Source organism: Monodelphis domestica, chromosome 1, assembly GCF_027887165.1.
Source record: "Monodelphis domestica isolate mMonDom1 chromosome 1, mMonDom1.pri, whole genome shotgun sequence".
Classification (NCBI taxonomy): Eukaryota; Metazoa; Chordata; class Mammalia; order Didelphimorphia; family Didelphidae; genus Monodelphis; species Monodelphis domestica.
Genome location: NC_077227.1, coordinates 46,782,728 through 46,803,402, shown reverse-complemented (window position 1 = coordinate 46,803,402; position 20,675 = coordinate 46,782,728). Strand labels below are relative to the sequence as shown.

The 20,675-nt window shown below is 41.0% G+C and overlaps 1 protein-coding gene across 7 annotated transcripts in view; it reads right to left on the bottom strand.

The window, feature by feature from the left end:
* Positions 1 to 20,675, bottom strand: part of NEO1 (neogenin 1) — a 264,950-nt gene that overhangs the window by 21,606 nt on the left and 222,669 nt on the right. For 4 of the 7 annotated variants that reach the window (XM_007478215.2, XM_056798418.1, XM_056798402.1 and 1 more), the window contains exons 18-22: positions 14,398 to 14,536; positions 11,903 to 12,010; positions 6,160 to 6,354; positions 5,575 to 5,607; positions 2,286 to 2,354 (exon numbers count right to left, since the gene is read on the bottom strand). In XM_007478215.2, coding sequence (XP_007478277.2) covers positions 2,286 to 2,354; positions 5,575 to 5,607; positions 6,160 to 6,354; positions 11,903 to 12,010; positions 14,398 to 14,536 — 544 coding nt within the window. The remainder of the gene's footprint in view (positions 1 to 2,285; positions 2,355 to 5,574; positions 5,608 to 6,159; positions 6,355 to 11,902; positions 12,011 to 14,397; positions 14,537 to 20,675) is intronic. The other 3 variants (XM_056798393.1, XM_056798429.1, XM_056798409.1) reach the window with 1 other exon arrangement.

Below are 20,675 nucleotides of genomic sequence, written 5' to 3'. Positions count from 1 at the left end.
CTGGCGGCACATTATCCTCTGAGCTGGGAACTGGGAAGGCCTCGGGGGCCATTCCAGACTGTCCGGAAGCAGCAGCTGGGGACCCTGGGGGAGGCCTTCTTCTCTCCCCTGTAAAGTGGGGACCCCAGCAGCACCCCCTGCCAGGCTTGGGAGGACCGAGGGAGTGCTCAGCATGGTGCCTGGCACCCCTAAGGCCAGACGAGTGCTGGAGAAGATGGTGGCGGTGGTGTTCCTTTTGGAAGGCTGGATGTCTGGCCAGGCAGCTCAGCCTTCCATCTCCCAGCGCTTCCAGGACGTGGGGAGATGCTGTGTCCGGACACTTCCCCAGTCGCGGCCCTGCTCGTCTTCTGTCCCACTGGGCACCATGACGAGCACCGAACAAGCACAACCTTGCTATATCCTCGTGACGACCCTGAGAGGCAGGGTTGCCACTGTCTCCATTTCACAGTTGAGGAAACTGAGGCAGGCAAGGTGAAGGGCTGTGCCTGGGGTCACTGCTTTCCCCACATTCTCTCCAGGTCTCTCATCGGGGCCCTTCCCCAAGCTCTTCACATGGCCTGTGCCAAAAACATCCAATTGGGTGAGGGAGCCAGGCTCCTTTTAAGAGGTCCCAACCCCACTTTTTTTTAACAGAAGAATCTTTTATTTCCCCAAAGTGTGAAGTCCACTGAAGGGTGCCTTCACACCACTGGTCAGGGGAGGGGAGAGGGGAGAGCTCCCCGGATCTTGGCCCCTGGCCCCGGCCTCCCTGTGCTCCTCCTGAGCTCTCTTTTCTCTAGACTCCCTCCGATCCCCTGCCAGGTCTCGGGCAGCTAAATCTCTACTATTTAAAAAGGGTAGCAAGGCTTCTGGGACCCTCTGCATATCCACCCGTAGCGTCAGGCTACATCAGGCCCCGATCACCAACTCCCGGAGAATCGGAATTTCGTGTCCGCGTCTCTATAAGGACCTTCGACCTTTCTCCCAGATCTCTCCCTCCTCTGATCTCCCCCGTTTCTGCTGAGCAGGCTGCCATCTTTCCAGGCCCCCAGATCTCTCCCTTTGGAGTGGCCCTCTATTCTTTAGTCTAGCCATATCCCAACTTGAGCCTTATCCACCTGCTGCATGAGGTCTCTTGGCTCCCTCCCCTGATTTAGGGCCTCATCCCCCGTGACAGCCTCCTACTTGGTTTCCTGGCCATGACCATCACTCCAATCCACCCTGCCCTCACCTGCCAAAGTGAATGGCCTAAAACCCACATCTAATCACGTTGCTCTCTTATTTAATAATCTAGTGCTTCCCTGTGACTTCTAGGATCAAACACAAACTCCTCTACTAGCATTTCAATGCCATTGCCATGTGGCTCCCATCTACTTCTCCAGCTTTACCTTCCACCATTTCTCTTCCTATACTCCCAAGTCCGGCCCCATTGGCTTCCTCTGTCTCCCCCTCAACAGCACTCTTTTTCCTTGTTTTTGCCTATTGACTGTCCCTCATTAGAGGAGGCTTTTCCTCCTTACTGCCATCTCCTGGATCCTACAAGAACACACACACACACACACACACCCCATCAGGATAGGTGCTAAAGCAGGTTCTTTGTGGTCACGGACTCCTCTCCACTCGGATGGAGCTTTTGGACCCCCTTTTCAAAAAAAGGCTGCTTTTAAGAATTTAGAGGAGGGGCAATCAGTAGAACCCAGAATCAGAACCTCTGTTGTAAAGGGAGGAACAAAGGAAATAGTTTCATGTTTTGTTATGTTATGGGGAAGATAGTGGTGGGATGCCACTAACTCATCAAAGAGAGCACATGAAATATGAAGGACGTGACAGGAGTGGGTTTGGCAGTGGTGAGCTGAAAGCCTGGTGTTAGTTCCGGCTCCAACATTCCTGGGTAACCTCGAGAAAGTCATAGAACTTCTTCGAGCCTCAGTTTTCTCATCCACAAAATGTGAGTGAAGACTTGACCTGCCTGCCTACCTTCAGAGGGTCCTGGGATGACTAAGGGAGATACCAAGAACTAGACATTGTGGGGAGGCAGCCTGATGAAGAATCCTGGGCTCGAGTACTCCAAGACCTGGGTCGGAGTTACTAATCCAGGGACACAGTTACTGAGAGAATCAGGATGGGAACTCTTCTATTTGTAATCTTAATTTAATACATTTTCATGTGCCCATTGATTAGGCTGGAGTAAGTTATTCGATCATTTTGGACATGCTTCAATCTAGACCTTCTAAATGTAAGAAATATAACAAAAGATTCCAGAACAATTTTATGAGACAGATGAACTAGTGTGGAGAAGGTTTTACCGCTCATTGGAGGCTTGTAGTCAGATCCTGTGTCTGGAGGCCTGCTTCCTTTTCCTGAAGACCCTGAAGCTGAAGAAGAAATCAATGAAAAATTTATCAAATTTTATACAACCTAATGACTGAATGCCTTCTATGCTTATTTTTCACTTAAGGAAACAATAAGTGTATAACAAGTGTATCATTGGAAATTAAATAAATTTTATATATATGGAAAGCTTCTCACATATAGCTCCATCACCCCGATATCAGGAAGGAACTTTGTGGCACTGTCTGGAGAAATTTTACGTGGCCACCACACATTCTATAAAGATTTACAGGAAACGAGACAGTCCTTATAAGAAAAGAAGCTCTTTAGTATAAAAAAAGAAGCAAAGTGATCACTTGGCTTTTTCCTAAAGGAATGTGTCCACAAGCAAAAGGAGCTCAAAGTACTCTAATTTCAATAATGAACAAGTCCACTTCAGTGTAGGCTAGTCTTTTTACCCAGTGTTTCACATTCAAAATCAAATGTACTTTGGATAGGATAAGGAATATAAATAGGATTACAAGACTGCTTCATTGTCAATCCTCTAGTCTTAATGAGTTTGTCAAGTACTAAGTCTAAACTTCCATAGGGAAGATAAGGAAAGTCTCTTAGGACCAGCTGGAGGAAACCACATTAATGCTCACTCTAGTGTAGGCAATCCTGTTTTCTTGGGAAGAACATTCTATAGGGAAGGGGTGCCCAAACTACTGCCCGCAGGCCACATGTGGCCCCCTGAGGCCATGTATCCGGCCTTCAACTCACTTCCGGAAGGGGCATCTCTTTCTTTCATTGGTGGTCAGTGAGAGGAGCCCTGCATGTGGCAGCACCACAAAGCAAGGCGTTGCTCACGTACAGTACTATTTCTGGAGACAATCTTTTGCGTGGCACCTTAGAATGAGGCGCTGCACAAAGGATTATGTGGCTGCACAACAGAAGATGTCAGCATGGTGAGCAGCAATCTGGGGGAGGGGATTCCACACTGTGTATACTGCTAGGGTTAGGGTTAGGTTTTTATAGTCTAGCCCTCCATCAGTCTGAGGGACAGTGAACTGACCCCCTGTGTAAATGGTTTGGGGATCCCTGCTATAGGGGCTTGTCAAAAAAAGGACAAAGTCCTTCCTTGTATTCCCCACCCCTAATTTAATATTAGTGGCATGTCTCTAAAACTCAGCTAATACACTCTAAATTAGGTAAAAATTCTACCAAGTAAAGCAAAGGAATCATTAGAAACCAATTCATGGACTAATCTTGATTTTTATACCAAGTTAAACTATAAAAGCTGTTATTCTGCACTTTACCACCTGCTACTCCTGATATTACTCAATTAATGTCTCAGAAACCAGTCAACTAGTGTTAACAGACTTTGGAGGCTTGATAAAAATGCAAAGTTAAAGTCATCTGTGATAACAGATCTCCACGCATAATGAACCTAGAAAATAACATCCTCCCCAAAAAACTTCACACAGATTGAAAGCGGCAAGCTTCAAAAGTCAGAAAGAAAGAACAGGTTTGTAGAACTCAAACTTGACCAGAAATGTAAGAAGCTAGAACTCCTGAAAATCAGTGAACTAGAAAGTGGAAATATGGCCTTGAGAGTGACAGAAAAAGCTGTCTTTGAACTACTTAGAATCAGTCTGAGAATCGCAATGTTTTCCATTAGATTAAAGCTACAATTCTGTAACTTACATATATAGGAAAGAATTAAAAAAAATTTTTTTTTGGAGAAACGGGGGAAGTGTTTTAGTGTTAGAAAATTCACTCCTCAGTTTTCCTCTCTCTCTCTTAATATCATCACTTCTGTTGTCAGCTTCATTCTGCTCCTCCACCTGCCCATCATTTTCTCAAAATATCATTTGGTGATGTTTTTTCTTCACTTTTTGCAGTATGGTGTGCTCAATCAAATGCCTCCCTATTTGCTTTAATAATTGTAACCTTTAAGGTTGTAATACTGGACTTTGGTGGTAAAAGGAAGTGCAATTTGAAGCTCCTATCCAGAGGATATAAATTAAATAAATTATTGCTGAAGAGAGCTCTTTACCAGTTTTACTACTCAGCAAACCTTGTATTCTTTGTCAAATTTAAAATTAATCTAAAGTTCCAAGGGAGGATCCAAATCCCTTATTGCCATCTGCCAAAGAATGTTGTAAAGATTCTGGCTAATGTTTGAAGGAAGGTAAGAGTAATTACAAATTCCCATTTACCCTTAGGTTTGTTGTTCTGTCATACCAAAGCTAACAAAACTATTTACCTCCCTAAAACAGAATTTAGGACTCTGAAATGTGAATGCACTTCTTTAAGACTCTAAGCCCCAATTCTTTCTCACCTCTCATAAAACCAAAACATGGTGCTATTATTCAGAATTTAGGCTAAACTGCCAAAATGCAACCTTTTGTCCTCTCATAACAAATAACCATGAACTTAAAAAAAAAAAAGACTTCCTCAGCAAGAAAAGGACTGATTTAAATACAGGCATCATGTAAGTACTTTCACTAAAGATGTCTTGCTAATTATTCCAAGCTGACTGAAATATGGGACTAAACTATCTCTTTGTTCCCTTTTAAAGAATCCTTAACCTTGCTTTCAAAGTTATCTGATGTCTTAAGTGAAAAAGCTAAGAAACACAGCTCTGAATTGAACATATTCTGATGGAGCAATAAAAGATCAACTTTTATGTATTCAAAGTAAACTTTAGGAAGCTCATGTTTTAAGTTCTGTGAGGTTACAGATTCACAGACTCATAGATACAGAGGTGAAAGGAACCCCTGAGGCCAAATAATCTAGTCTCCCTTGTTTTAAAGAGAAGCAAACAGAGGTTAGGCTAAGGACCTACGGAGGAGTGTCAGGAGGGAGAAAGGAGGTTTGGTCCTGTGTTGAAGTCCCTTGCACAAGGACATTAACAAACTGGCAACACTCTAAACATGATGAAGGAGTGCCGTCTAGAGTGTCTGCTTCTAGGGTGCAATCAGAGCCCCTAGACACAGCACTGAGGGGCCATCCTGTGATCTAGACTCCTGCACCAATGCTAACTGCCAGACTTCTGGAGTGGTAGGATCCTGATTAATTTTTTTCATGGGCCCTCTTGACAGAGAAAGCAGTCCTTATTCTCCACACACAGAGGATTCCCAGCTTTCCTGACATTCTTAGAGCCAAGGGCCCAGCCTTGTGTCTCTGGAGGAGCAGGCATGCGGGTCCTTACAAAATGAGCTGTCTGGAGAGAAAAGCCAACAGGACAGGAAAGAGGACGGGGGCTCTTGGCTCGTTTACCTTGGTCATTAGGCATTTTGTCAGAGGAGTCCGCTGCCAGGTCAAGCACAAGGAAGAAAAACAAGAGCAAAGTCACCAGGGTGAAGGCAGGACAGATGGGAGTTCTTGAAGGGACAAAACAAAGGAGGAGCGAAGCCCCATGTCCGTCCAGCGCTGCTGGTCTACACTTGCCTCGAGTCTGAGCCTCCCCCTCCCCCAATATTCCCACCTCCCCAGATTGACTGCTGTGCCTCAGCTAACATGGAACCCTCTATCTCATGTGCCACCAGAAGATTCCAATGAGCTTTGCAAGCATAGGGGTTTCAGTCTTGGCAATGTCTCCTGGATTCAGAGGAATGAACCTGGGACCTGGGAACCTAAGGAAGGCCGCTGGTCATTCCAAGATGAACCAGCGCCTGGGGCTGAGGATAAGGGGCGCATGCACTGATTGCTGAGACAAAAACAAGACATTAGCTGACCCTGCCATCCAGCCTAGGCTCTCCAAAAGTGTATCGGCACAGGTGACCCTGGTCCCTTCTAAAGAAAGAGTGGCCTTGCTAGGCCGCTGTGAAGGAGACCCAATCCCACTCCTGAAGGGCATTTTACCTTTGGGTGTTCGGAACTGGACCGCTTCGGACATGGGGCCCATGCCCTTGGAGTTGCGTGCTTGGATCTTGAAGTAGTACGGCGTATCGAGAGTGAGCTCCTGGATCTGGTGAGTCAGTCTGTTGCCCACCACTGGCTCAATCACCCAGTCGTGAATCTCGGCATTCACATCAGTACTGTAGTAAATGATGTACCCTGCCCAAAAGATTTGGGGACAGAAGAACTCTTAAAAGGCGCTTTTCTCTTTCTGTCAACAATTAGCACTGTAACTAGGTCAGCACCTTACAGACATGATTCTACTGTAGTCTCAGAACCATCCTGTGTGCTAAGGACTATGGGGATGGCCATCCTCATTTTACTGATGAAGACCAAAGAAGTCAGGGGAGAGAGGATCAGGACCGTACAGTCAAGAAGTGTCAGAGGCAGCAGTCTAAGCCATTCTTTCCTGACTTCAAGGGCCATATTCTTCCTATTGTGTCTTTCTAAGGATGTAAATATAATTATCTAAGAGAAATAAAGAGAAAAGAAACAAATGTAATTTGTTCAATGACTAAAAGAGAATTTCACAAATCTGCTCAAAAAGAATTTTAAAGTCAATGATAAAATAAGTAAAACAAGAAATCAGGCCATCAGCTTCAAGTATCATCTCTTTGAAAATGCGACAGGTGGGGATGATACAAAATACCTTAAAAGTCACATGACCACATTTCAGTACTAAATGAAAAAAATGGCTTAATTTCTAGGGTAAAACATTTAAATTGGATTCAATTTAATTCAACAAACTTTTAATAAAAACATACTATTTTCTAAGTACTAGAAACATGAGATGAAAAAAATGATCTAGTCCTTTAACTTCAATGAGTTTTAAATCCAGTAGAAAGAAAAGGTATTTTCATAAATAAGTAAAATGCAAGTTATAAAGCTATAAGCAGAGAACAAACAGAGGTGGATGAGCATTTGGGGAGGGAAGGAGTCCTTTTAACAGAGGGGAATCAGGAAAGATTTTGGGAGGTCAGGATGTCAAAGGCAAGTCTGGCAGGAAGGCCAGATGAACATAAGGTAGGGTGGTCTGGACAAATGAATGTAGGCAAGAAGGGCAAGAGGGTACCAGGGAACAGCTAATAATCCAGTTTGGCCAAAACAGATACATGAAAAGAGAGTAGAAGAGAGAGTTAAGGTTGGAAGAGCAAGCTGAAGACAGACTATAGAAGAAGGTAAAGCCTGTGTTTTGTTCAGGTAGATTATGATAATTGTCTGACAAGTTAAAAATCTTTGAGAATTTCCCTATTTCATAACTTTTGGAGAAGAGAAAGAAAGGGAAAAGAAGGGGGCCAAGGCTTGTGGTGGCTGTTTTGTCATCATTGAATGTTCTTTTACTCTTTGATTTTACAGGTAATTGGAGAGTTAATTTTTATGTCCTGGGCAAAAAACTGATGACAAGAGGAGGTGGCATATAATGCAAGGGAAGACAAAGAAAGAGCAACATCATACCCTGTTCAACTTTAAAATACTCCACTGAGGCATTGTTGTTTAAAAAGGAAACCGCAATTTTTCTTAGAATCAAAATTTGTGGAAAATTTACACTAAAATCTGGCAATGGCCTGAAACACTGAAAAGAACTATGGCAAAATGCCAACACAAAATACCAACAGAATAGGGAGAAAATGCCAACAGAATCTTGTCAGTAATTCAAGGTATCTTTCTTCCCAAGAGCTACTTGGTGAAAAGTCCCTGCTTATTTATGAATTCCACCAGAGGGCATTCAGCTCACGTGATCCAGCTATACAAAGAAATCTGGTCTTTTTAGTACCTGTTCTATCAGGGATTTCCTTCTGCTTCACTGGGTTCAAGCATTACAATGGGCATTTGAAGAAGCACAATGGAAACAAAAGAATCTGCTGCTTTATAGCTGTCTCCAGTCTGGGAGATGCAAATAAAAAACCAACATAAAAAATACCACTTACTCCCATTCTGGTTATAAATGATAGAATGCCAGGAAGTCAGCAGTCAGCCTACAGTAACCCAGGTGCTGTTCCTGTTCCTGAAAAGAATCATTAACGGCACCAAGTTCCCTTCTCAAAAATCACTTTTTCAGAGGAATAAATGAGGCATACTATAAATTCCACAAGCCAGAGAAATGAGATGTTTTTAAGCAGAGCCTGTAAAGAAGAGTCTCCTCACTATGTGGCTGTCTCAGAAATCAGAGGGACAGCTTCTGTGGGTCAGAGGTCTAGTGAAAGGCATGTAGCTTTAATGTTAAATGGAAAAGCAGAGCAACTAGAAGCACAAGATGTGGGGGAAACAATGAATTTAAAGTATGATCTGGCCGCCTGCCTAGAATCTTTTTTTTTCAAGGTGCTTCTCTGAGGGTTTCGGTGCAACTTTATATGAAGATCATTGAAGGAAACTTGAGGGGTCCCACATGGACCAATGGTCAGTGTGACGGGGACCAAGGCTTGGAAAGAAGTGATACAGCAGCTCTTTGTCCATTCCTCTTAGTCCCGGTGATTTAATCCACTCCCGTTGCCAAGTCTTGGAGTAGGGTGCACGGATCTGAGTGCAGCTAATCCACGATACCTAAGAGGCTCCAGACCACCCCAGTGGGCAGAGGGCATGCGCTCTGCGTCCCGTCCCATCCTGACATGTGTATCACGGGCTCCTAACCAACTCCCACTTAAGAATTAAATCAAGGCTAGCAGACTGCCATGGCACCTGGAAAGGAAGTGCTAACTGTTTACTCACTGAGAGCGTTCTCCTAATGACTTCCCAGACACTCCACTGACTTGCTGGCACTGCCACGCTGCCTCAGCATCCTCTTCTAGAAGGCCGGAACTAGCTGTCTGTCTGACAGTTTAGCTGCCTTAGACTGCTTTACAAATGCTCTGGCATTCATTTATTCATGACCCGGGTCTCTGAACTTTGGGCAGATTTGCAGACAGAGCAAAGAGGCATTTATTTGTAGATGGGCTCCAGCTTATGAGTCAGGATGGAGAGCAGGACCTTACAGGGCACTTAGCCCAACATATTCCTTTTTTGCAGATGAAGGATAAAAGAGGGCCTGAGGGACTGCCCAAAGTCACAAAATGTATCAGAAGCAGAGGCTAGATTTGAACTCAGGTCCTCCAGATCCCAGTCAAGAAGCATTTGCTAAACATCTGTTCTATGGCAGGTCCTATGCTAAGTACCAAGAATAAAAAAAAAAGCACCCACCAGTCCCAGACAAACTATATGCAGGATTGATGGGAGGTCCTCCCAGGGGAAAGGTACAAGCACCAAGGGAGATGAGGAATGGCTTCTGGAAGAAAGCTGGAGCGGCTGAGGGGGAAGGAGAGAAGTTCAGGCATGGGGGATAAGCAGTAAAAAGTTGTGGATTCTGGAAACTGAGGCCAGAATCAATGGATTGTGGAATACTGGGTGCGGGAAGGGGGTAGATAAGAAGAAAGGAGTAGTAGGAGGTGACCAGGTTAGGATTTATGTTTGATCCTGCAGGCACTGGGGAGCTACTGCAGTTAAGGGGAGGGCAGAGAGGGAGACATGGACAGATGGCACTTTGGCTGGGTGGAAGATGGACTGCAGTGGGGACAGTCTTGAGGCAAGGGGGAGGGAGTAGTGGAGAGATGCCAGGATCTAGGCCACGGTGGTCAGAGCTGTTCTAGGCTGGAGGCCATGAAGGAGGAGAAAAGGTGACACGCGACACGTACAGGAGGCATTCTGTGAGCTGGGTACAAGAGAAAGGTGCCACGACTTGGTGAGAATAAGCAAACAGAAAATGTAGGGGAAGAAGTGTGAGCACGGACCCTGCTGGAATGAGGAGGGAGGACCAGGTGGCAGCCTGCTCAGGTCCCCATGATGCCCATCCAAGTCTTCCCAGGGCCGAGGGAGGCAGGCAGTGTGTGCCACTGCATGGGTCGTGGTGCCAGAAATACAGGGGCTGGTCCAGAGGGTCCAAGACCCTCCCCTTTCCACTGCACTAGGCAGACTCTTCCAGTCTTAAGAGAATCAAATTCTTGCAGCCACTTTGCCCTCTCACCCCCTTTCCTTACTCCTCTCCTATGCCTTCTTTGGAATATCTACAGTATTTTTGAGAGAACAATTCCAGAATGCTTTATCACCAATGGCCCCCTGGCCTAGGATGCTTTGTTCTAGGAATCTTAGCTCATTCCTTCAGGAGAAACAAGTTAGAGAGATTAGTTGGCCCTCTGTTAACAAGTGAGGCTTAGGAGGGCAGGATTCCCTCAGGTGCTATGCATTTAATAACTAAAGGGAATAGAGAGCTTTAGGAATCTCCTATAAACACTAGGCATTCAAAGAATTTTTTCTTTGTTTTTGAGAAGAAAACAATTTAGCCTGACATAGCTGTATAGAAATGGAGTCACTCTGTGTTGTTATTATATAAGCCTTCTTATATTCTAGGGGATTTGAGGTGAACCCCTGGGGCTCAGGATGGGTACCCTTTGCAAGAATGCAAGATTCCATAACAGCTCAGAAATAAAAAGAGGAATTTATTAATTTGGAATTCATATTGAAGTGGCTGGGAGGACAGCACAGATGGAATACTGCCTCCCATTGGAGATGTGTTCTGACCTTTTTATAGTCTTACAATAACAGGGGTCTATGTGACAAAAGATGAGGTAATGGAATGAAGTTGGGCAGGAGGGTGGGGGGGATGTCCTAGATACAACTTGATGGTATCAGTGTCCACCTTGGAATCTAGGGGAGAATCCAAGGAGAATCCTTCTCTCAGGGGTCTTGCTTATTGTGAGTCTTTGATGCCCAGGGTCATTTTTTCCTTAGCATTAACAAGAATGCAAGGAAGGAAAGGAATTTCCTGTTTTTTTGTTTAACCTGAAAAACTTCTAGGGTTTGGGGTGTCCAAGGAAACTCAGGGTCCCATGTCAGCTCAAGTCTGAGACCACATGGCAGCTCTACTAAACCAAGTGGGATTGTTGGAATCCTTTGAAGAGCTTTAAGACTAGCATTTTCCTTCACATTTTCATCAATCCAGTTCTCGCTATTGGGCATTTTCCACACAGAATAGAGAACCCCTTTTAGGCACACAAACAAAAAAGGAGATTTCCGGAAGTGAGCAGAATCAGTTGAACATTGTACACAGTAATAGCAATATTGTGATGATGATCTACTGTGAATGCTTTAGATAGTCTCAGCAAGATGATCCAAGACAAGTCCAAAGGAGTCATGATGAAAAATACCATCTACCTCCAGAGAGAGAACTGATAAACTGAGTGCAGATTGAAGCATCCTTTTTTAAACTTTATTTTTCTTGGGCTGAGTTTTCTTTTGTAGCATGGCTAATATTTAATTATGCTTTGCATGACTTCACATGTATGATCAATATCAAATTGCTTACCTTTTCAATGAGGATAGAGGGGTGGAAGAGAATTTGGAACTCAAAATCTTCAATTTATGTGAAAAAATTTTATATTTAATGAAATATATATGAAGTAAAACATTTACTATATATAAATTTCATTATATGTAAAAACAACTTAACATTCATTTGTTAAAATTTTGAGTTCCAAAGTCCCATCCTCAAAACCTTTCCTTCCTCAACCAATTTAGAAGGCAAGCAACTGTGTGTATTTGTGGAGACTTCTTAACACACTATCAGGATCCTTTCTATACGCATATTGCTAGGTATCAATACAAAATCTATTATGGCTCTGCTAGAATCTCAGGGATGAATAGGATTGTGTCCTTGTCAGAGCTCAGGAAAGTACCATACCTGTGACCTTGCCATTAGCTTCTGATGGAGGTTGCCAGTTCACGATTATGGTCCTAGGTTTGCCCTCTTTACTCACTACTGTGACATCTTTGGGTGGAGAAGTAGGAACTAGAAAGGAAAATACATTCACTTAAATGATCTTTCAATAATTTCCTCTAAAAATATCAGTAAGTCAAGCCAGGCTCCATATTGGAAAGAATAGTGAAACCTGGTTCTAGCTTATGTGGGTATAGGGAAATCCCAACATCTTTGAAACTCAGGTTTTTCAGCTAGAAAAAGCGAACATGAAGATGACTTGCTTTACTCACTCCATAGGGCTCTTATGAGGAAAGCATTTTAATTATAAAAGAGATCTGCAGATCTCAAGAGAACTGGATTCACAGTTAGAGGACATGGGTCTAAATTTCAGCTATTATTTATTATATATGTGTCCCTGGGCAAAGTTAATTTTATTTTCTGGGCTCCAGATTCATCAGCTATTTAACAAAAAAAAAAAAGAGATTGTAGTAGATTATATTCCATCTCTAAATCTCATGATTATGAAAACTTTAGGCATGTAATCTAATTAATATAGCTCTACTCTTTTATTATTTATAAAAATCCATCCATACTAGCTAGCTAGGATATGTCTGAGGCCAAATTTGAACCCAAGACCTCTTGTCTCCAGGCTTGACTCTCAATCCACTGAGCCACCTAGTTCTAGATTTTTAAAATAACTTTCAGATAGGCTTGATATCTGATATTTATATAGTGTTTCAAGGTATACATATTGCTTTATAAACATGATCATGTTCATTCTTCTGAAGAACTCTACCAGACAGGTACTGTCACTATTATCTACATTTTATAGGCGAGGAAACAAATTCTGAGAGATTGAGACTTGCCTAAGGTCATATAGCTATGCTTTGGAAGTAATACTGAAAACCAGGCTTGCCTCTTCTCAAGGAGACAGCCATGGTTATATAAAACTAGCTGTAAAATTATATATCAAAGTCCAACTACTTCAGAAAGTTTTATGTGTAAAATAGTTCTCTTTAACTTAAAGCAAGCACTTAAGAGTTAACATTTTAATGAATACATTGTTTTGAAATGGAAGGCTTTCCCCTTTCCAGTTGCTTTTAGCAAAACACGTTGTTACTGCTTTTAAAAGAAAAATTGTGGAATTGAGAAACCATAAAATTAAAATGACTGCATGGTTTTTGTATGTGTACAAAGAGAAGAGCAATTAGAAGTTAGAGAATTATGCCTTACCCTTCTCTTTTCAAAACAGTGGATACGCACATTATATTTTTATAAAAACATTTGCTTTGTGTGAAATAGGACTATGAAATTCAAACAGTTCTAACACAAATGTTTCCATTTGCTGTTGGGCTGTAATCAAAGTAAAAGGGTTTTCTTAAGCTTTAGGAAGAGAAAGATAAACTTCAACAAAATCAAGAATTTATTTTACAATACTCTTCTCCTCTAGATCTACACAAAGAAAACAATGTTTTTCATAAAGAGGCCTCAGTGAATTTTACAGAAAGCAATGAATGCAACACGGCACCTAATATTTCTATGATATTTCATGGTTACTTTTAAAAATCAAATCTGTCAATCATATCACAGTAGGGAGATAAGGAGAAACAATAATCTCCTATAGATTGAATTGTTTTAGGTTAAACCATGTGCCCAAGATCATAACACTTAAGGACTTCAGAGAAAACCAACAAACTAATGGCCAGTGAAATAATGAACTATAGACTCGTGTCCTATTCCTCACTATCTTTATAAAATCACTTTTTATTTGTTTTTAGTCCATTAAAAATAAAACAAAACTGGGGGCAGCTGGGTAGTTCAGTGGATTGAGAGCTAGGCCTAGAGATAGGAGGTCCTAGGTTCAAATCTGCCCTCAGATACTTCCCAGCTGTGTGACCCTGGGCAAGTCACTTAACCCTCATTGCCTAGTACTTACCACTTTTCTGCCTTGGAACCAATACACAGTATTGATTCCAAGACAGAAGGTAAGGGCTCCAAATAAATAAAAAGATCAAATGATTCCTCAACCAACAGAAGGGCAGAGGTAAAAAGCTAAGCCATGTCACCCTAAGGGGTACCTTCCCATTCACATGTAAGACAAGATCTGGCACAAAGAGAAAGGTATTAAGTCAATGAAATTATTTCTAAAGCAAGTATAGCACTAGCCACTTCTTAATCAAGGGCAAATTATCTATGCCTGCAGGATTAATTGATTTAATTATTGTCTAAGGTAATGAGTAAAGAAGAGATAGATGGTCATTTTTGCTTTTATAAAGACACTGATAAAATTGACTGATTATTCAAAGTAACTATCTCAATAGAAAATATTGTTTTCTCTAAACCTAGATGGAAAAACTGAGTGCGGGAAAGCTGGTGCAGCCCTACACAGAGAGCTCTCTTAGCCTTCCTCTGTCCTATGTAAGAGGGGGGAAGCAGAAGAAGAAAACAGCCTGGGCCATGACACTGTAGATCCTTACCAAGTTCAAAGGTGGTCCCATGAGCGGTCATACTCCATGTGCTTGATCTCCGACCTTTTGTAACCATCACAGAAAACTCATAGAGGGTGTTTGGTTTTAAACCAGTCACTAAGTAACTTAAAGTCGTTGCATTTGCAGTCTGGAGAAAAGAGATGAATAGAATCTTAGAAGCAGAAATCAAATATTTTCACTGCATGAACAAGAACTAAATAAAACATTTGCTGCTGTTCCACTGATAATTTCGGTGGCCATTGGATTGATCAGTTTTTTCTCTGATTGTGATTGGATCTTTTCATCTTGACTGACCGGAGATGAAGGTATGTGAGGGTTTGGGGGCAAATACCAATACCCCTGCAGAACTGCTGTTCTATGTCTGACACTGCAGAGTTAATGGGTGGGCTGATGACAGCCCAGTCCCTTTCCAACTCTAAATCTGATGATCCTAAATGGAATTTAGTAATTGGGATTTTATGCTTCTTAGGAAAAATGATATTTTTGCACTTAGTATGAATGAGTCCTACTATTACTAATATTGTTAAATAACTAAACATTAAATTAATATTATTAACCCACTAGATTGTGAACTCCTTGAAGGCAGGGGCTCTCTGTCTCTTTTTGTATCCAGTGCTCAGCAATCCCTGGAACAAAGTAATTGCTTAATATATGTTTACTAATAGTACTACTACTAGCTAACATTTATTTAGCACTTACTCTGTGCCAAGCACTCTACAAATATTTCACTTGATCCTCACAACAGCCCTGGCAGGTACGTGTTACTATTATTCCCATTTTACAGTTGAGGAAACTAAAATTAAGTGACTTGCCCAGGATCACAGAGCTAGGAAATGGCTGAGACTGGATTTGAACTCAGGTTTTCCTAGAGTACAGACCTGGCACTCTATCCATTATACCATCTAGCTTCCCCTAACTGAGTGATTCCCATTGACTGGCTAAAGATACAGATGAGGAAATTCTCTGTCTTTTGACTAACTTGTGGCAGTTTCTTTCTTATAATGACTGAGAAAGAGAGAATTTAACTGGGAGAAATGAATAAATGAGTAATGATCCAATATTTACTCAGTCTCTTCTACATGCTAAATATTATGCTAATGCTGTGAGAGACAAAAGAGGAATAAAATATGGTCCCCCCTACAATCTAACTGGGGAAAAGGGCAAATACATAAATAACCACAACATAGGGCAGCATACAGGAAATGATGGGAATAGAATGCTGAAGAAGAGAACCTTTCTCTCCTTGTAGTGTCTACAGAAATTTTCATGAAGGAAGTGGGGTTCTGAAAGGCTAGTGGGGGTAGGGGTGAGAAAGGTCTTTCAAATGGTGTTAAGATATAAGCAAAGACAAGGGGGCTGGATGGTAAAGAGAACAGTAGTGGTTTGTAGTGGAGAGAAAGCTCGAAGCACAGGCTGCGCTGTGATACAGAAGGCTTTCAATGCTAGGCTAAGCACCTTCATCCTGGAGGCTTTGAAGAACCACTGAGGCTGTCTGGGGAGGGGAGAGACAAACCTAACTGTGTTTTAGCTGTGATTACGGGCAGTGTTGTAGAGCACAGGTGTCAAACGTGATGTGCAGGCCACACGGGGCCCACAACACTCCTGAGGGTGACCTGAACCAGATTAGAATGTAATTGGAAAATCCCTAATAAAATAAAAATACAAAAAAACACAATATTACATGCTAAAATGAAGTCAATGTGCAGCCTACAGGAGTCCTTGGATATGGCTCAGGGACCTCCATTTCTACTTATCTACAGACTAACGCCACGGCTGTTCAGGTTATTGTAGAGTCACAGCAAGAGGTCAATCATGTATGTATGGCAGAGGGCAGAGGCAATGGAATCCAAAAGTAAGGAATGGATGTTAAAGGAAAATGCTGGGGAGGTCCAAAAGCAGTGTTAGGAAGGGGATAGAGAACTGACCCAAGACTCTGCAACATCTGAGTTCAAATTCAACTCAGATTTTTTTGTTGTGTGACCCTGGGCAAATTGCTTTATAAAATGAGTATAACAACTGTAAAGGGCTTAGCATAGTGCCTGGCACAATGTAATGCTACCTAAATGATGCTGGCGATTGTTATTCTTAGGTCCATACCCAGAGGCTCTCAATAAATGTTTGCTAACTGTTTCTCACAGTTTGTTTTAAATATTTGTTTCAAAAGTGGTATCTTTCTTCATGCTTGTTTAGAATTGTTTAAGTTGAACAATTTTAATGAAGACTCATTTTTTTTGTGTGTAAAAAGGTGTGGAAATTTTTAAGGTCTATAAAATGAGCTACCACGGGACTCTTAGCAAATGCTTGCACATAAGGCCATGTTTCTCTACTATCATCTAGTGGCAGCACTCTAAGAATGTAGGTGAATCAACTCCCTTATGTGCTCAATATGTACATCTGAAATAATGTGGGAACAATTTTTGGCACTGGCTGAACTGAACTGAAACTGATTCATTTTTTTAAAAGTTACTAACATTGAAGTGAAAGTGCTAAACAGCCTGTTTAGCACTTGTAAATAGAAAAGAACCTAAAGAGCTCATTATTATTAAGCTCCAAGATTAAAGATCCTTCATAAAAAGGAAAAATGTGCTATTTATATATCATTAAACCAAAAGCTAAGAATCACAAAGCCTGGAGTTCCAGTCTTTGCTTTAATGTGAATTCCACTGAAAAAATCCCAATAAGATATGCGTAGTAGCTGAATCTCAACATTCCATGTAATAATATCCACACAACTTCAATGTAATAATATCCACTAAACTCAAGATTATTTTGTAACTCTCTATGGCTTCAAGTATTATTAAAAAGGGGGGAGGGTAAAAAAAAACTCTGCAATAGGAAGCTCTTCACAATAGAAAAAGCATGGTTAGGTGGCATTTGTTCTGGAAAGAGATCTGTTAAAAAAGCTAACACTATCTGGCTTCCAAGAAGAGGGAGTTGATAGCTCCATTTTACCTGCCTTCAGTGGATTTTACTAGGAATATTGTATTTAGTTCTAGGTGCCACAGTTTAAGGTCACTAGTAAGCTGGGGAGAAAACAGAAGTGACAACCAGAATAGTGGAGGATCTTGAATTGAGGTTCTACGAGAGTTGGTTAAAAGAACTGGCAAGAAAAAATAAGACTAAGGAATACTATTGCAATTTTCAAGAATAAGAAGTGTGGCAATGTGAAGAGGTGATCAGTTTTTTCCTGTTTAGCATCAAAGGGCAGAACCAGGATCAATGGAGAGAAATTACTTGATATGGGGAAAAGCTTCTGATAATTATGAGATGTCCAGAAGTACAACGTGCTGCTTGTAGGGCTTTCAAGAAGAAGTGAGATGATCATTTGATAGGTATGTGAGAGTGAGAACTCTTTCTGAGTATAGGCTAGATTAAATGACTAATATATTCCCTTCTAATTCACAATTCTGTGATTCTGTGACTGAATCCAAGCTCTCTCCAATGACACCACATAATGCTGCCTCATATACTTTCTACCACTCCTTGAATATGATGTTCAATTTCTTGCTTTCATGTTTTTTTGCATGTTGGTATGTTCATTGCTGCTAACTATCTATCTTCGCATCTATCCACGCCTTCTATCTTTTTATATATGAAAATGTTGCATCTCAACCACCCCTCAGTAGAATGTAAACTCTTTGAGGGCAGGGATGGTCTCACTTTTCTATGTGCATCTCTAGTGTTTAAAACTGCCAAGTTAGTTGGCTGACAAAAATGATTACCTCTAATTAGCAGTGAGAAAGCACTTAAGGCTAGGGATGGCAACATATTCACCTTTATAGCCCTAATGATATCTAGTACATAATGGAATTAAATACATTTCTGTTGTTACTGGGGCTCTAACCACAAAATATTAATGTCATTAGTTCACATTTAAATAATGATTGATGTTTATAAAATATACATGAACTTATTTGTTATGATAGCCTTCTGAGTTAGGCTTGCATAAGCATTATTATTTCAGTTTTACGAATGAAGAAAAGGCTGCTTGGAGTGGTTCGGTGCCCTCCCTTGGGTCATGCAGGCAGTAGATGCTCAGCTGGGTGGGAGCCCCTGGCTTCTGAGACCACTACCCTCTGGGCCTCATGTTTCCTCAATTTTGCTCCCTACTGTACATGCCCTGGATCTGAAAGTTCCTAAGAGATTCCCAACACTGATGTCATCTCCTTAATTTCTTCTACTTTCATCAGTGCACTCTGACCTATCTGGCATCCCTTCTCCTGGCAGACTAACTCCAAACTTTGATGGTGTCCTAAGTGCTAAGCCTGTCTCCTTTAACCCAGGCTATCTCTTCTCATCTAAATTCTTCCTGTTGCTAGGGCCTGTGGATAGTAGCAGATACTCCTGAGACAACTAGAACACAGTGTCCCAGAGTTTACAATTCTTCTGAGCTCTGTCCTACAGAAGACGCTGGCTACTGTGATGCCAAGCTGCCTTAGAGGTTGGGATTCCAAAACAAACCTTGGTAGGATATGACTCTAAGACAGGTTTTGATAAGCATTAGAAAGGCCAATCCTAATTAATGCCACTTAAAGCTTAAACTCTAGCTGCTTAAAACAAATTGCTTTAAATGTATCATTTTGAAACTTCAGGTTATAGATCTGGATAGGGAAGAGCTCTTGTACATCTTTTAGTCCAACCTAGTCAGATGATTTACTCAGGCTCACACATATGAGTCACTAAAAGGTTTGAGTACTGGTTCTTTGGCTCCATATCCAGAGTTTTTTCCTACTGTGCCATATGACTTCCTATTTAAATATAACTAATTTAATAAAGCTTTCTGGTTTTGATCATTATAGTTTGTAAAATTCATGGATCTCAGGCAAAAGTAGACCCCATGAGGAAAGCCTCTTGCCATTGGGTGGCAGTAAAACCATCTGCAGATAGATCATAGCATTCTCTTAATTATTTCACATTAGAAACCTAAAAATACAAAGTGATAATAAACGCCATGCCTTTATTATAGTAATAAGTGGAAAATTCTACAAATATAATGTTTTACATTTTTTATCCAATTGCTTCAATTGAAGACTATCACTAGCAATGAACAATAATAATTGATATTAGTAGTAATGATAATATCTAGCATTTATATAGTGCTTACTAGGTACCAGGCACTGTACTAAATGCTTTGCAATTAATTATTATCTCATTGGTCATTATAAAAACCCTGGGGAGTAGGTGCTATTATTATTCCTATTTTATAGTTGAGGAAACTGAGGCTAACAGAGGTTGAGTGACTTGCTTAAGGTCATATAACTAATAAATTCTGTGGTCATTCAGGTCTCTGAGTTTTGAGCCAATTAGCTGTTTGTAACTAGAGACATTTTTCTTCTATCTGAAAAAATAAGAATTGTTTTTATATACTTTTATTTTTTATATATAATTGTTTTATATACTTTCTATTTGGCTTCTTATACCACTGACAAACAGTATTTCTAGGTATCTGCTGTCTCAAAAAGCAGACCCTTATCTTAAATTCAATCATAATCTCTATTTCTGCCATTCATACTTGGTAGCTTACTAAGCACCATCTAGAAGGATATTATTTCCAATACATTCGTTAATATGAGAACAAGCTGCATTCTTCCTGCACCTAAATTTGGTTTATATAAAATCTGAGAGCAGCTTAAAGTTATACTTTTAGATAAAGAAGCTATGAGGAGTTAAAATGGGACTTTCACAGGAAATCTGTCTCTAACCCCCAGTGTTCCATGTATGCATATAGATATATAGTGATTTAATGCAATTATTTTTCAGTGTATACCTTTTTTAAAAAACTTTCAAAGAAAGGTCATTCTGAGAATGTGGCCTATAGGAACTTGTGATGCAACTATTCTTTTCAAGTCTGTTTGTATTTATTTCACACCACCATTCTTGCTGAATGCAAGGTGACAGGAGAGAGGAAAAACATCAGCTTGGGAGGAAGGAGAGGCTTTGCACTAGCAATTATCAAGTAGTGATTTGACCTTGGCTAAGTAACTTATCCTACTCTGGCCCTGGGTTTTCTTATCTATAAATTAGAGTGGGGACTAATTAGATAATCAAGTGAGGTCTCTTCCATACTCAAATTCTATGATCTGAATGACTCACTTTCTAAGGAAAAAGTTGAAAAAACAATACTCTTTCATATATAGATAAAGCAATTAAAAGTACTCTTGATAGTTCCTTTCTTCTGTCTCCTAAGTTCACTCCCATTCTCTGACCTCCTTTCCCTCTTGTCATAGATGACTGGATGCTAATACGATATTGACACAGCTTTTCAA